Raw genomic sequence first — 14,259 nt, 5'->3', positions numbered from 1 at the left:
AAAACGGATTTTATTCCGATAAGTTCCATTTAGAGTCAAAATAAATTTTTTTACTCTAAATGTCCTTCATCTTTGCTTAATTATTTTTATATAAAGAGTCCTTTTTACCTTCTAATTTATTTATTTATTATAATTTCTTATTTCTCACGCAATAATTGGCAATAATAACATCAAATCACAAGTACGTGCTGACATGTGCACACATTGACATGTAATAGTAACAGGATACCTATTATGGAACTTATCGGAATAATTAAAATCCGTCTTTCCTAGAAAATATAATAGAAATCTAGAGAATAATTGAATAATTCCGATCGGAATCAATTCCAAATGTTCCATAATAATTACCCAAGTAGTAACAGATGATAACAGGTAACATCATATTCATTATAGTTCCTCTCTTTTGGCGGACTCATATCAGATGGTACTACAGTCAACGGTGGTGCAAGAAATTACATGGGAGTTTGAGGGCCCTGCTACTAATTGAATAAAACTGGTGCTGTTTAATAATACTGCTGCTATTAAATGATATAATTATTTATTTATGAATACATTAATTGAAATTACATTTGTATTTTCACATTTAAAAAATTGTTAAAAACAGCTTTATTATATTATTGTTCTATTCTTGTTCTTTCTATGATTCTTACTAGTTGAATAATATCGCGTCCAAAATATTAATTTGAGACACTTCATTGGCTCTGCCATATTTTGTCGAAACCAATAGGCTGGATGACAACCTTGGCCAGACTCAGGCTGGAGTCACATTGAGCGGTAATTACAGCGGAACGGAACAGCGAGACCAATCACAATCGCAGAAAGTAAAGCAGCGGAATGATTGTAGAGTTCTGATTGGTTTCACTATTCCGTTCCGCTGTAATTACCGCTCAATGTGACTCCAGCCTCATAAGTATAGGGACTCTAATCACGTCTAGAGAGGAAATTGAAAAAGAACAGACTTGAGCGTCGCAGCTAACGCCTGCAACGCCACATGTCTCCTATTTTTCTTATGGAAGTTTGGACACCATTATAGACCTTGCTGTTCTCTTAATTCGTGGTATATGTCCGGTAAGTTTTGATAGTATCGAATTTTCTTATTGATAATAAATATTTTGTGTATGTAATTAATCTTTCGCAAAAATAACAAAAATCCTTTGTGTAATGTTATATGAAATTAGTTTGCAATTATTCGTTTCGTTATATCTTACTTAATTTTTAGTGATTCCAACGGATTATCATGATCCATTTCACGTGGCATTTAGCGTTTATAGCTAATAAAAGTATTGTTCGTTTTGTCTCTCGGGAGCTGCTCGGAGTCGCTCTGAATAAACCCAGCGTACTCGAATGTGATCCATTTAATACTGCAAATGCTTCGTTGAGCAATCAGAAGAAAAAATTTTACGAATTGATCAATCAAAGTATGTTTTGAGGTTTCTACAACATTAAATAGACCGCATCCAAGTATGCTAGGTTCGTTCGGAGCGACTCTGAGCAGCTCTCGAGAGACAAAACGAACGATACTAAACATGCATGATACAAATAATTGTGTACATAATCGTTACGTTGAACAAAATTAGTTTGTTTCTGCACTAGCCTGAATTAATACTCTCTTTCTCGCTTTCGACAAATATCAAACATACCTATCTCACTTTAAGTTCTAAAAGTGTACACTAGTTCAGCCACAGAAAACAGGTCTTATATTTAGAGTTTTACGTACAGCAGTTTCTCAACATTTTTTACTATTAATTTTATGTGCACACCTGGGTTTCTTCTACCATGGTTTGGTGTATAATTACTATTCTCAGTATTTTTTGTCATCTTTTTATTATATTTGTTAAAGATTATTTTATATACTTGATGCTTCTATTACATTGTTATATTTTTGTTAGAAAATGACGAGCAGGACTAAAGCACCTAAGATGAAAGAAGGTGGTCCAGAGGAGTTGCCACTGAGAAAGAGACCCTTCAAAAGACATGGACGTCTGTATGCAAAGGCAGTTTTCACTGGTTATAAACGTGGATTGCGTAATCAACATGAGCACACTGCTTTACTCAAAATTGAAGGCGCTAGTACGAAGAAAGACTCTAATTTTTATATAGGAAAACAATGCGTCTTTGTATATAAAGTAAGGTCTATCTATGATATAGATAAAAAAGATAAACATTAAATTAATTTTGACTTTATTTATAGATGTAATAAGCATTTTTCTTCTTGAACTCTATATTGTAACTTTTTTTTCTGATAAGTATATTCAACATTGTCTTCGACTGTATAATCACTAAAGGTAAACTTTTATCAATTCTGATTAACTTAATCGGTTGACTAATCCATGGAATTAGTCAATTGCATCTACTGTCAAACCAAATGATAAATGTGATTAATTAATTCCAATAGACTAATCGGCCAATTAAGTTAATCAGAGTTGATAAAAGTTGCCCTAAGCTTTAAGCAAGTTGATCAAATCACTAAAGTTTAAAGTAAATGTCAGTTAATGTTAGCTCAGGCTAATTTACTTTAAACTTTAGTTTTTAAATGTCAGTCTGAGCTAACATTAACTGACATTTCCTTTAAGCTCTGAAGCTTAAAAGAAAAACTTGCTTATTATGCATATTGTTTAAACTAAATCAATCTAATTTTCTTGTGGACTCTCCAAATTCATACCATGAATTTAGTAATAAAGAACGAGTGAGAGTAAAGAAGAGAGAGAGCAAAAATTGTTATGCAAACAATAACAATGCTTTACTCTCACTCGTTCTTTATTACTAAATTCATGGTATGAATTTGGAGAGTCCACAAGAAAATTACTAATTTACTTTGCATAAGTAATAAGAAATGAATTTCCTTAAGGCTCCTGAATACCGGCGACGGCCATGTTGGAATTGTGACGTCATAGGCGAGAAAAACACATTAATTTTTCTTGCGTCCCATTTTTTAATAAAGACAATTTGGATAAATTTAAAAGGCAAGATCGCACAAAAACACTTGTGAAAATTGCCGGAAACTGTCCTTTCCTCTTCTAATAGTCAGTAAATGGTCGTAAAAGACATGTAAAGTGAGCCTATTTTCGGGCAGAATCACACAGTTTAACAGCTGATAAAACGAGTGAAATATACGCTTTTACGTATAAAATTTCACGATAACTGCAGTTTCCGGCAATTTTTAGGACTTTTACGAGTACGAGGGAAGTCACATTTTCACAAATAAGCAAATATTGACGAAATGGCACGCAAGAAAAATTTTGTCGTCAAAACATCACTTTTTCACGCCTATTAGTTCAGACTTTTACCATGGCGAGGCGCTATACACACACACACAAGCATGAACCCATGTCTGTGCACTGCCCTTCTACCCGAAAATGAGCACACGGACATGAGCTTGCAATTGTGTGTATAACCAGTAACGTACTACCAGTTTTGCTAGCCACCGACTAATTCGGTGTCGCTACCCATCAACACGGAGTTCTTGGCTGAGTATTTAGGAGCCTTAATTGTAATACAAATAATCACTCTTAATTACAGTACAAACAATAAAATTTAAACACAATCTTAATTGGGAGAATGTAGTAGTACTCGATGTCGAACGATTCTTAAATAAAAGATTAGTCTCTGAATTCACATTCATATGCAAGAAAGCACACATGTTTTGTACAATAACATTAAATTGTCAGTTAAAGATGGAACTCATGTGTATAGTAATCAATGTAACTTGCAGTGTAACCTACACATCATTTTTTTATCAAATTAATTGATTTAATTTTTAAAAACAATTTCTTTGTATTGTTACAAAGTCAATTATTTGCTGTTATTCTTTAAAGACTTAAATTACACAACATCGTTTTATTTTAAATTTGACGCAGATTTCAACATCAAATCTGTAAATCTGATGTGACTCTTACAATAAATACAAAGAAAGAATATTAAATTTTATATTGACTGAGGAAGATTCCAAAGTGAGTCGAAACGTTCTGAAATTGTTATATAGATGGAATAAATTAGTAATTTGAGGAAATTAACTTTTTTTATTACTTTGCTTAACAACACTGTACTCTCACTCGCACTTTATCACTAGATTCCTGGTTTCTACTGTTTAAAAGTCTTCAGTGACAAATAAAATATTTTTATAGAATCGTATTGAATACTAAATACCGTAAATGTAAGAACATAACTAATATGAATACGAAACCTATAACAGTCTAACTTGGATTTTTAATTGCTTATATATAAACTACCGCGGTACTATCACGAATTAAAACAAATTAATAATTAATTAACTAATATATGTAATTCCCCCAGGGGACACTTGCACCTAAAGCGAGTGATCCGGGTTCGACTCCCGGCCGAGATAATATTTTTCCCAATAAGAATTGTTATTTTTAGATTTTAACGTCGTTAATTATTGATATAAGATGCCAAAAGAATAATTATTAAATTGTTAATCAATTTAATTCGTGATAGTACTGCTGTAGTTTATTAGAGTTGCATTTCAAGACCGATAATTATTCGGCGCTGTTTAGAAAAGACTACATATATCAGTATATAAATTCACGCGAAATTATATATAAGCAATTAAGATCCAGCTAAACTGTATAGGCTTCGTATTAGTTATGTTGTTACATTGATTGTCCTTTAAAATTTAATATTACATATTGCCAAAATTTCTTTGCTTCTTTTTAATGTTTTCTTTTTATAAAATTTATGATTGAATATTGATTTAACACTATTTTAAGAATATAATACATATTGCTAAAAATATACATATTGTTAAGAATTTATTCTTAAGCAGTTATTTAACAAAATCATTGATTATCAATAAGATAACTTACATATGAAATTGTTTCAGGCTAAGAACAAAACTCCAGTACCTGGAAAAACTACGAAAAAAACAAATATGAGAGCCATTTGGGGCAAAGTGACTCGGCCTCACGGTGCAAGTGGATCAGTGCGTGCTAAGTTTAAGAAGAACCTGCCAGCCAAGGCTATGGGTCGTCGTATCAGGATTGTAAGCTAATACAAATTTGATGTAGTAACGTTTTTTTTATAGATATAGTAGAATTTACACTGAATTAAAAGTTTCCTGCAAACTTTAACATATTATTTTCTATTTTAAATAAATTATTATTCAGGGTTGGTAAGTAACGCGTTATTTGTAACGTCATTACCGTTACAAGTTACTTTTTTCGGTAACGAATGGGTAACGGCGTTATATTTTCTTATGAGTAACGTTTTTGGTATTAACGTTTTTGGTAACACACACACAGTTACATTTTTGAGGTAATGGTAACGATTTCACTAGTTATACTTTTATTGTTACTTTATGTAAGTTATAGATTCTTTGCTTTATTGTAGCTTTCTGCTGCTTGCATGTGTTTGTAGTTTGCGATACGAGTACATATTTCGTATCATGTAATGACAGTTGATATGATTTTGCAAGACGCAATATTCTGCATTATTTAATTTATGAGTAATGATTTTGTAAATAATTTATTTGAGAATTTATATATGTATATACAATACAAATATAAGAAGGGCAAAGAGCCAAGTAAATTTATCAACAAAATACTTCAATTATTTAAAATTTAAAAAACGTTTTAATAAGATCTTTAAAAATTATAAATTAACAGACGTTTCGACCCCGATCGGGTCATTTTCAATGATACAAATTATTAGAATTAAAATGAATAGTGAAGAAGAAAACGCATTCTTCTTCTGATATAAATTCTTCTTCTGGTAATCGTAAAATATCTTACATAGTTTTAATTATATTTTATATTAATTGACTAAATAATTTTAATCATGGACTTGTTGCTTCATTTGTATTTTTGACAAGGTAATAGAACTTTTGTATTAATTTATTATTTTTTATTGTTTGTAATTTTATTAATTCGTATATAATTTTCATTAGGATCAATTTATTTATACTTATTATTTCAACATATGACTATTGCTATACCGAATACTTTATATCAGAAGAAGAATGCGTTCACTATATTCATTTTAATTCTAATAGTTTGTAACATTGAAAATGACCCGATCGGAGTCGAAACGTCTGTTAATTTGTAATTTTTAAAGACATTATTAAAACGTTTTTTAAATTTTAAATAATTGAAGTATTTTGTTGATAAATTTACTTGGCTCTTTGCCCTTCTTGTATTTGTATTGTTTTATACATATTGAGCCTTTTCATTATTTATATATATATATATACATACATTTCAGTTTTTGACCTTTATTCTTCTATTAGAATCTCTGTTATATTTTTTTATATTTACTGCAAAAATCTGCATATAATATTGTATAAATATAAAAAAAGTAACGAAAAAAATAACGACTCGTTATATTTTTTAGTAGAGGAACGCTAACGAGTTACTTTTGCAAATCAGTAACGAGTAACGGTAACGAATTACTTTTCAGAAAAAAGAACGGTAACGGTAATTAGTTATTTATATGAGGTAACGTTGCCAATCCTGATTATTACAAATATTGTAATTATATACACACATATAGGATGTTCCACACAACCATCTTTAAAAAATTTTTCCAAGTTTTTTTTTAAGAACATTCTTTGATGTATTCTAACAAGACGAAAATCTTAACATTAAAATCATCTATAATTGGTTTTTATTTTATAATTAAAAAATAGATGAAATAGTACAGAACTTTTAATATTCAAAATATATAGGGCATATAAGAGTCAAAAAAGAAGTTTTAAGCTAATTCGGCTAATTGGTGTTCTCACTATCAACGCAGAATTCTTGGCTCAGTACTCCCTCAGAAGCCTTAAATATTTTTAATTTAATATTTAATTTAAAAAAAATTTTAATTAAAAAATTTTATTAATTTTTAATTTAAAAGAATTAAATATATTGATAAAGCAAGGATGAAACATGTCTAATATTTATTTAATCCTAATGTATGCACATTTTTATAAATCAATAAAAATTAAAAAGGTGAAAATATAAAAATTAATATAAATTCTATCAAAACATATGTGTATGTCATTAAAATTTACTTTCAATTAAAATATGTATAAGTTCATAAGTGATAAATTCTTTAAATACATTTTAGAGAGAGGGAGAGAGAGAGGGAGGGAGGGGAGAGTTTTTATGTATAATACATTTATTTATATATATAATATAATTATACATAAATAATATAATTTTTTTGTAAGCGCGAATGAATCTTTAGAAATTATTTTTAGAAATAATATTAATACATTAAATAATATCTTCTAAATCAATATTTTATTGTACATTATTTACAACTTTTTTGAGGATGTGTTTTAAGTAGGACTGTAATCGGCAGTTTGTAAAACTGTATAATGTAATTAAAAATGTACATAAAAGTATTCTTATTAGGGAACATCAACCATTTAGGGCGCTTTTTAATTTTAATTTAATTTATTTTGTATATATTTTCTATACATAATGTCCAAAAATAATATAAAAGGTTTTAAATTATACTTTAGAAATAGTATAAAGTACAATACTTAAATGAGCCCCTTAGTTGCCAAATGGCATAAGGCTTATACTTATAAAGCAGACTTATGCTATTTGTCAACTAAGGGGCTCAAATAATTTTGTCATCACTTATATACTCATACATTTTTAATTGTAAATAAGAATTATGTATATATTGATCTTGGATCTACAATACGTTTTCAAACCTTAAATCATAAAGAATGTACAAATCACAGTTCTGGAGATACAGTAGTGTCTCGGTAATTACTCTCTTCGCATTCGACTGTAATTGGTTAATTTCTTACGACTTAAGGCTTAAAATATCTATTGTAAAACCTATTCCGGGCTTACTCTGTTTGCGAACTTTAATGGAATATATATACATACGCGTGTTTTAATATAATTTATCAATCAATTTTTATATTTTTAACTTTCTTCAACGTTTTACTACAATAATTATTAAGAAGTATGTATGTATATCGATATACACGCATTAGGGTTAAACCAGCGTGCATCAAGGTTAAATAGATATGCAACATGTTCCAACCTTGCTTTATCAACGTACTTAATTCTTTTTTTTGTCAAAAAAATTTATTTACTGATATTGTAAAGACGTTTACAAAGCGAGCATGATTATGAATTTATTTTAACACATGTCGTAACATTTGTTATTAAATTAATATTTTGTAATATGTTCCGATATTATGCATACATAATGTACAAATAAATTTCGTATAAGAGCAAGAAGAATTTCTTAATAAAAATATTGCACATTTGTATCATAATAATCTTGAAGTTGCTGATAGGGGTTTTATAAAGCTTATCATATCACTATAAGTGAGCGAAATATCAGTTCCGTGATTTGAGAACTTCAATTACTACTAATTAAAAACTCATTACAATTTCGATTTTTACAATTAGGATTTTTATTTTACAATTAGAATATCTACTTTAAAGTAGGGCTCAGCACGCGATTCAACTTTCGGCCGATTTTTTAATCGGCTCCGCCTTCCGCTGTTCTCTCAACTCACCATCCCGCGTAGTCTAAATGCTTCTCACGTTTTTTTGTATCGCATTTGGACTGCGCGTGGGGTGGTGAGGTGAGAGGAACAGCGGAAGGCGAAGCCGATTAAAAAATCGACCGAAAATTGCATCGCAAGCCGAGACCTGCTCCTCTAAAGAATCTGTTCTTAAAAGGGACGATGGTTGAAACGCGCGCGCGCGCCTCCCCCCCTCCCCACACACACACACACACACGTTAATATTTCAAGGGTACATACTAATTTATACACTAAATACGTAAAAAAATGTCATGAATGTAAATATAATACGTTTTTTAATAATATATCTTACTTTTTAAGATGATTAAAAAAATGTTCGAAGTGTTCACATCATGCTTTCCACAAGCTACTGTACTGTAATATCAATGGATATTTGTAAACATTAGATAAAGAGTGCGTTCAGGAAAACGCTATTAGCACTATTTCATTCAATTAGTTCGGAAGATAGCAATGTTTTTTGTGATTTGATACCAGATGAAAATTTTTACGGTGTTAGTCTAGATAGTGAAGAAGAGGCAAGTCAAAATCGGGCTGACTGGCCACAAAACAGAATCATTTTTCGTCAAAGTCGTAAAAAATACCGATGCACATACATTATTTGACCACATTGCTTGAAACTTCTTTGGGTAGTAATTTCAATTCTAAAAAGTAGTAACAATAACAGGGTTGCCACAAGTCAGGGAAATCAGGGAAATGTCAGGGCATTTGAAAAATGCGTCAGTAAATCAGGGAAAGTCAGGGATTTCAGCGCACTTTTCGGGAAAAATAACATAGCTGTAAAGAAATTTATTTATATCACGACGCCACAATCGATAAAATCATTTCGCTTTGTTCTTCAAGCCAACTCGGTTGCTAAAAAAAGATCTTTGTTTACAAAAATTTCAAAATTGAAGACTAAGAAGGCAAAACTTTTGGCAGAAAAAACTAATGAACTAAGTGCTCTTGATGAAGAAATAACATCACTGATGTCATTAACATTCGATTAAAAAACTTGTACAATTTTTTATGTTGCAGTATTTAAGTTTTCTTTAAGGATTTGAAATTTTAGTTATGTTAAAAAGCTAACATAAACTTGTAAAGATTTAAAATGCTTTACTAAAAACATCGAAATTTTAAAGTTGTCTGTTCTTTTGTTTTATATAAGAAAGTTCTATGTCACTTATGAACAAGTGAGTAAAATAAATATTATTCTATAATTTTATGAATTTTCTTTCAAATATGTTAACTTTTATAAGCAGATTGAGATTTTAATAAACATCATAATTTTGATAAAAAAGAAACTGTATTCATTGATTTATGTTCCTTATATTTTAAGTATAGTAGTAAAAAGAAAGAGAGGAAGAGGAAAAGAATCATGTTCATACATGAAAGGAAAAGACAAAAAGTACTATTAACTTAACGATAAAATGTAGTATCAGTAACATTAATAGTATTATTTATTAATAGTATTAATAGTATTATATTATAACATTAATTTAATTACACTGTTATGTTAAATTACTCGATCAACAAAATATTTAACAATTTTCAAATCAGGATGAAAATACAAAAAATATTTCAAAATATTTATTATTGAAAGTCAGGGAAAATTACAAAATTTTGTCAGTAAAATCAGGAAAATGTCAGGAAATTTTAGGATGAAAAATTTGTGGCAACCCTGGATAATACTTATCTGGTTATGTGTCAAACGTAAAAAAATTAGATGCTCTTACGTTACAAATTTCATGCCGGCTGATCTTTTTTGGAGGTAATACACAGATCTTAAATAGTGTAAAAAATGTCGTGCTTGAACTGCCCTCAGGCATCGCAAAAATCTTCTGGCAGACAGTTGTTAGTTGCGCTTTATTTATAATGGTAAATAAACCTTTTTTCTCCATGAGTAATAAAATCTGTATTAAATATTGTATAGACTAATAATTTTTGCACTGTTACAGTCATAAAATATGTAAGAATTGTAAAAATTTACATACAATAATGTGTTAATATATGAAACAAACATTTTTTTAAATCGTCCATAACTCAAAAATTATAATATATATATATGGTATGTATTTATATGTTTTTTTTTTGCTGATTTTATTGTGTAGATTTATCCTTTGAAATATCAGTATGAATCATCCTGCACATAGTGTGTCCGTATTTAATATTGCATTGTTCAAAGCGTGTTTTAAATAAATTCACATTTTAAATAAATACGCTTAAAAAATCTTTTTACTTTTAGAAAAAAATGTTTCAAACAAAAATTGGTCTATAAGGGGAGATACGTAAAATCCATTTTTGGAAAAAAAAATTTTTTTTTTAATTATGTGCTTTATGTTTTATTCTGACATACATAGAGAGAGAGGGGGGGGAGAGGGGGGAGACAGTTTGAGCTTGGGTGGAGTTTCTAAGGCTAGAGATCCTCAAGTAAGAGATGCGCCACTGAAATCGCTACGGGATTGATTGATGACGACACCGCAAAAATATGGCGCAACCAATGGCGCAATTGTATTAACAAGTATGCACCTATGACACTATGGACACACAAGTTTGACATACACGCACATACAAGTATGACACACACATATGACACACATCTCAAAGTTGGCGTATCTCTTGAGGATCTCTATCTAAGGCCAGGTCAAAGTCACGTCAATCTTTTTAAACCCTTATTTTTTATTGCATATTTTTTTAGCTTACCTCGAGATCTTTAAAAAAAAAACGCTATAATAAAATATTCTTTCATTAAATACTGTTGTAGTTATAAAAAGCTTCAAAGTTACAGTACTGCTGGTATTAACATTATTTATGATTTCCAACTGAATGATAAAATCCTTCAAATGTTGTTCAAGATTATTGCATGTAAAAAAAGTGACAATGTTAGAAAACTATGAGAGCGATTTATAATGTATACTCTAATAATCTGAAAATACTAAAACTGGAAAATTATTCTTATTGCGAAAAATATTATTTTCAGATTATTACAATTGCGTTTCAAGACCGACGATTGTTTGGCGCGCAATTTGGGGGAACTATGTATATTAGTTAATTGTTAATTTAATTTAAGGCTCCTGAATACCGGCGACGGCCATGTTGGAATTGTGACGTCATAGGCGAGAAAAACATTAATTTTTTTTGCGTTCTATTTTTTAATAAAGACAATTTGGATAAATTTAAAAGGTGAGATCGCTCAAAAACACTTGTGAAAATTGGCGGAAACTATCCTTTCCTCCTCTGATAGTCAGTAAATGGTCGTAAAAGGCACATAAAGTGAGCCTATACTCGGGCAGAATCACACAGTTTAATAGCTGATGAAACGAGTGAAATATACGCTTTTACGTATAAAATTTCACGATAACTGCAGTTTCCGCCAATTTTTAGGACTTTCACGAGTATGAGGGAAGTTACATTTTCATAAATAAGCAAATATTGACGAAACGGCACGCAAGAAAAATTTTGTCGTCAAAACTGGTCAAAACATCACTTTTCCACGCCTATTAGTTCAGCCTTTTACCATGGCGAGGCGCTATATACACACACAAGCATGAACCCATGTCCTGTGAGCTCCCCTTCTGTCCGAAAATGAGCACACGAACATGAGCTTGCATTTGTGTGTATAACTACCAGTTTTGCTAGGCCACCGACTAATTCAGTGTCGCTACCATCAACACGGAGTTCTTGGCCGAGTATAGTGATGCGACAACTCGTTTATTTCGAGAATCGAGTAACTCGTATTCATTTTAGTAAAGAATCGAATCTGAACTCGAGTCCGCGGACTCGAGTACGGTTTTGAGTTCTCGAGCTCAAGTTTGGACTCGAGTCGAATAATTTAAATATTAGATTAGAAAAATAAACAGAAACAAATATACTTATCGATTTGTCAAAAACATTCATTAGATTTATGTTAATACAAAAAACATAAGATATACATTTTATTAATATTCTTTAGCTTCTTAAAACGAAATTATCACCAAATGAGCATACCCTTGTATTTATATCATGGCTATGATAGGCCTTCTACAATAAGCCATTACCTAAGGTTTAAGTATTAAATCATAAGAAATTGACCATTCGCAGTCGATTATTCTATTCACATTCGATTGTGAAGGCCCATGATTAGTTCACCGACGAGAGTATCGGCGAATCACTTGACTGACTTGATTCGCATTCATTCGTGGTTCGTAAATTCGGCAGTAAAGCCCATGGCACATAGAAAAACGTAAGGCCGTAAACGTAATCAGTAAGCGAATTGGCCAATCACAGTAGAGACCGTAAGGCCGGTAGCGAATCCAATACGATTTCCTTACTGATTTGTCTTACGGCTTTACGTTTTTTTATGTGTTTCTGGCTTAAATGCACATTGACGCGTCAATCAATTAATCGATTCGACTCGAGTTGATTCGATAATGTGAGTCTCAGTAAGTACTCGCACAATACTCGAAACTCGAGTTGATCACAGATCGGTTCTCGAGTTGCTCGAGTATCTTTAAGAATCGAGTTTGACGAGTCCAGGACTCGACTCGTCGCATCACTAGCCGAGATCTCAGGAGCCTTAATTCGTGATAGTACCGTGGTGATTTATATGTAAAAGATCCAAGCTAGACTGTTATAGGCTTCGTATTTGTATTAGTTATGTTCTTGCATTAACGGTCTTTAGTACTAAATATTGTTTATATGAATTTAATTAACAATACCTTAATATGATCTTGAAAAATTGACTTTAAAAAATGATTTTAACATTACTTGCTCCCTTTCAAATCCCATGCAACTTTTCTTTAAACTGTTTCTAAAATTAAAGAAAAGTTCAGAGGTGATCGTTAAAAATGGAACATCATATATATGTAACGATTTTATCTTGATATGTAATTATACAGAATTCAAATCGTTTTGTTGCAGATGCTGTATCCCAGTCGAATATAAGCATCTCTTGTATAATATGAATAAATACCATTTTGGTACAATTTTTGTTGTTTTATACTCATAAAATACCGTTGTTTTGCTCTCGCTTACTCTTACTGATATGTTGACTTCATGTGGGCATATTTGGATCTATTTTGTAAGTCTATGGTCCTTATTATGATTATGTCCTAGTTTACACGCAGCACTATGATACGCATGCTATTATAACTAGTAACTTTCTATTAAATTATTATAATTTCGGCAATGTTATTGTATTGATGAAATATCAGAGTTATTAAAGTTATCGTTTTTTTTAGTAATGCGTTACAGTTACCGTTACTTCCGGTAAAAAAGTAATACGTTACTGGTTACCGATTCTAAAAAATAATATTAGGTACTCGAATTAATTCTCGCTGTTGACCGGGAAAGGTCAGTATTTGTGCTAAACAACATGGCCGAAAGTGACTGCTATGTATATGAAAATACTATCAAAGACTTTAATAATCAGTATAGTATAACATTTGATCGGATGCAAAAAACAATTTTTTATCGCATTAAAAATGTCGGGTTTTGTACCAAAATAAAAAGAGCATTTGGAGGAAGCGTTACTTTTCTGTTTTAATCTCAAGAAATTGTTGCTGAAAGTCATCGTTTGTAAGTGGAGGCGTATGGGGAGCATGCTGTATCTGAAACAACTTGCAGAGATTGGTTTAGAAGATTTAAAAACAACGATTTTGACGTGAATGACAAAAAGTATTGTACTAGAACCATATCTTTAAAAGCTGTATAACGAGGTGAATACACAAAATTGTGTAGAAATGTAGTCTTTTTCTTCTTTGATTTTCAATTCTGTCAATCGATGT

The 14,259-nt window shown here is 30.7% G+C and overlaps 1 protein-coding gene across 1 annotated transcript; it reads left to right on the top strand.

Moving 5' to 3' along the window:
* Nucleotides 1-986: 986 nt before the first annotated feature.
* Nucleotides 987-13,459, top strand: RpL35A (ribosomal protein L35A). Its single transcript, XM_018549097.1, has 4 exons — nucleotides 987-1,068; nucleotides 1,890-2,126; nucleotides 4,841-4,999; nucleotides 13,394-13,459. The coding sequence occupies exons 2-4, from the start codon at nucleotides 1,893-1,895 to the stop codon at nucleotides 13,415-13,417; spliced, it is 417 nt and encodes a 138-aa protein (XP_018404599.1). The 5' UTR covers nucleotides 987-1,068; nucleotides 1,890-1,892; the 3' UTR covers nucleotides 13,418-13,459.
* The last annotated feature ends 800 nt before the right edge of the window (nucleotides 13,460-14,259 follow it).

Source organism: Cyphomyrmex costatus, unplaced genomic scaffold (assembly GCF_001594065.2).
Source record: "Cyphomyrmex costatus isolate MS0001 unplaced genomic scaffold, Ccosl1.0 scaffold78, whole genome shotgun sequence".
Classification (NCBI taxonomy): domain Eukaryota; kingdom Metazoa; phylum Arthropoda; class Insecta; order Hymenoptera; family Formicidae; genus Cyphomyrmex; species Cyphomyrmex costatus.
Note: the sequence above shows the minus strand (reverse complement) of the source record. Positions and strands in the feature narration are given on the sequence as shown.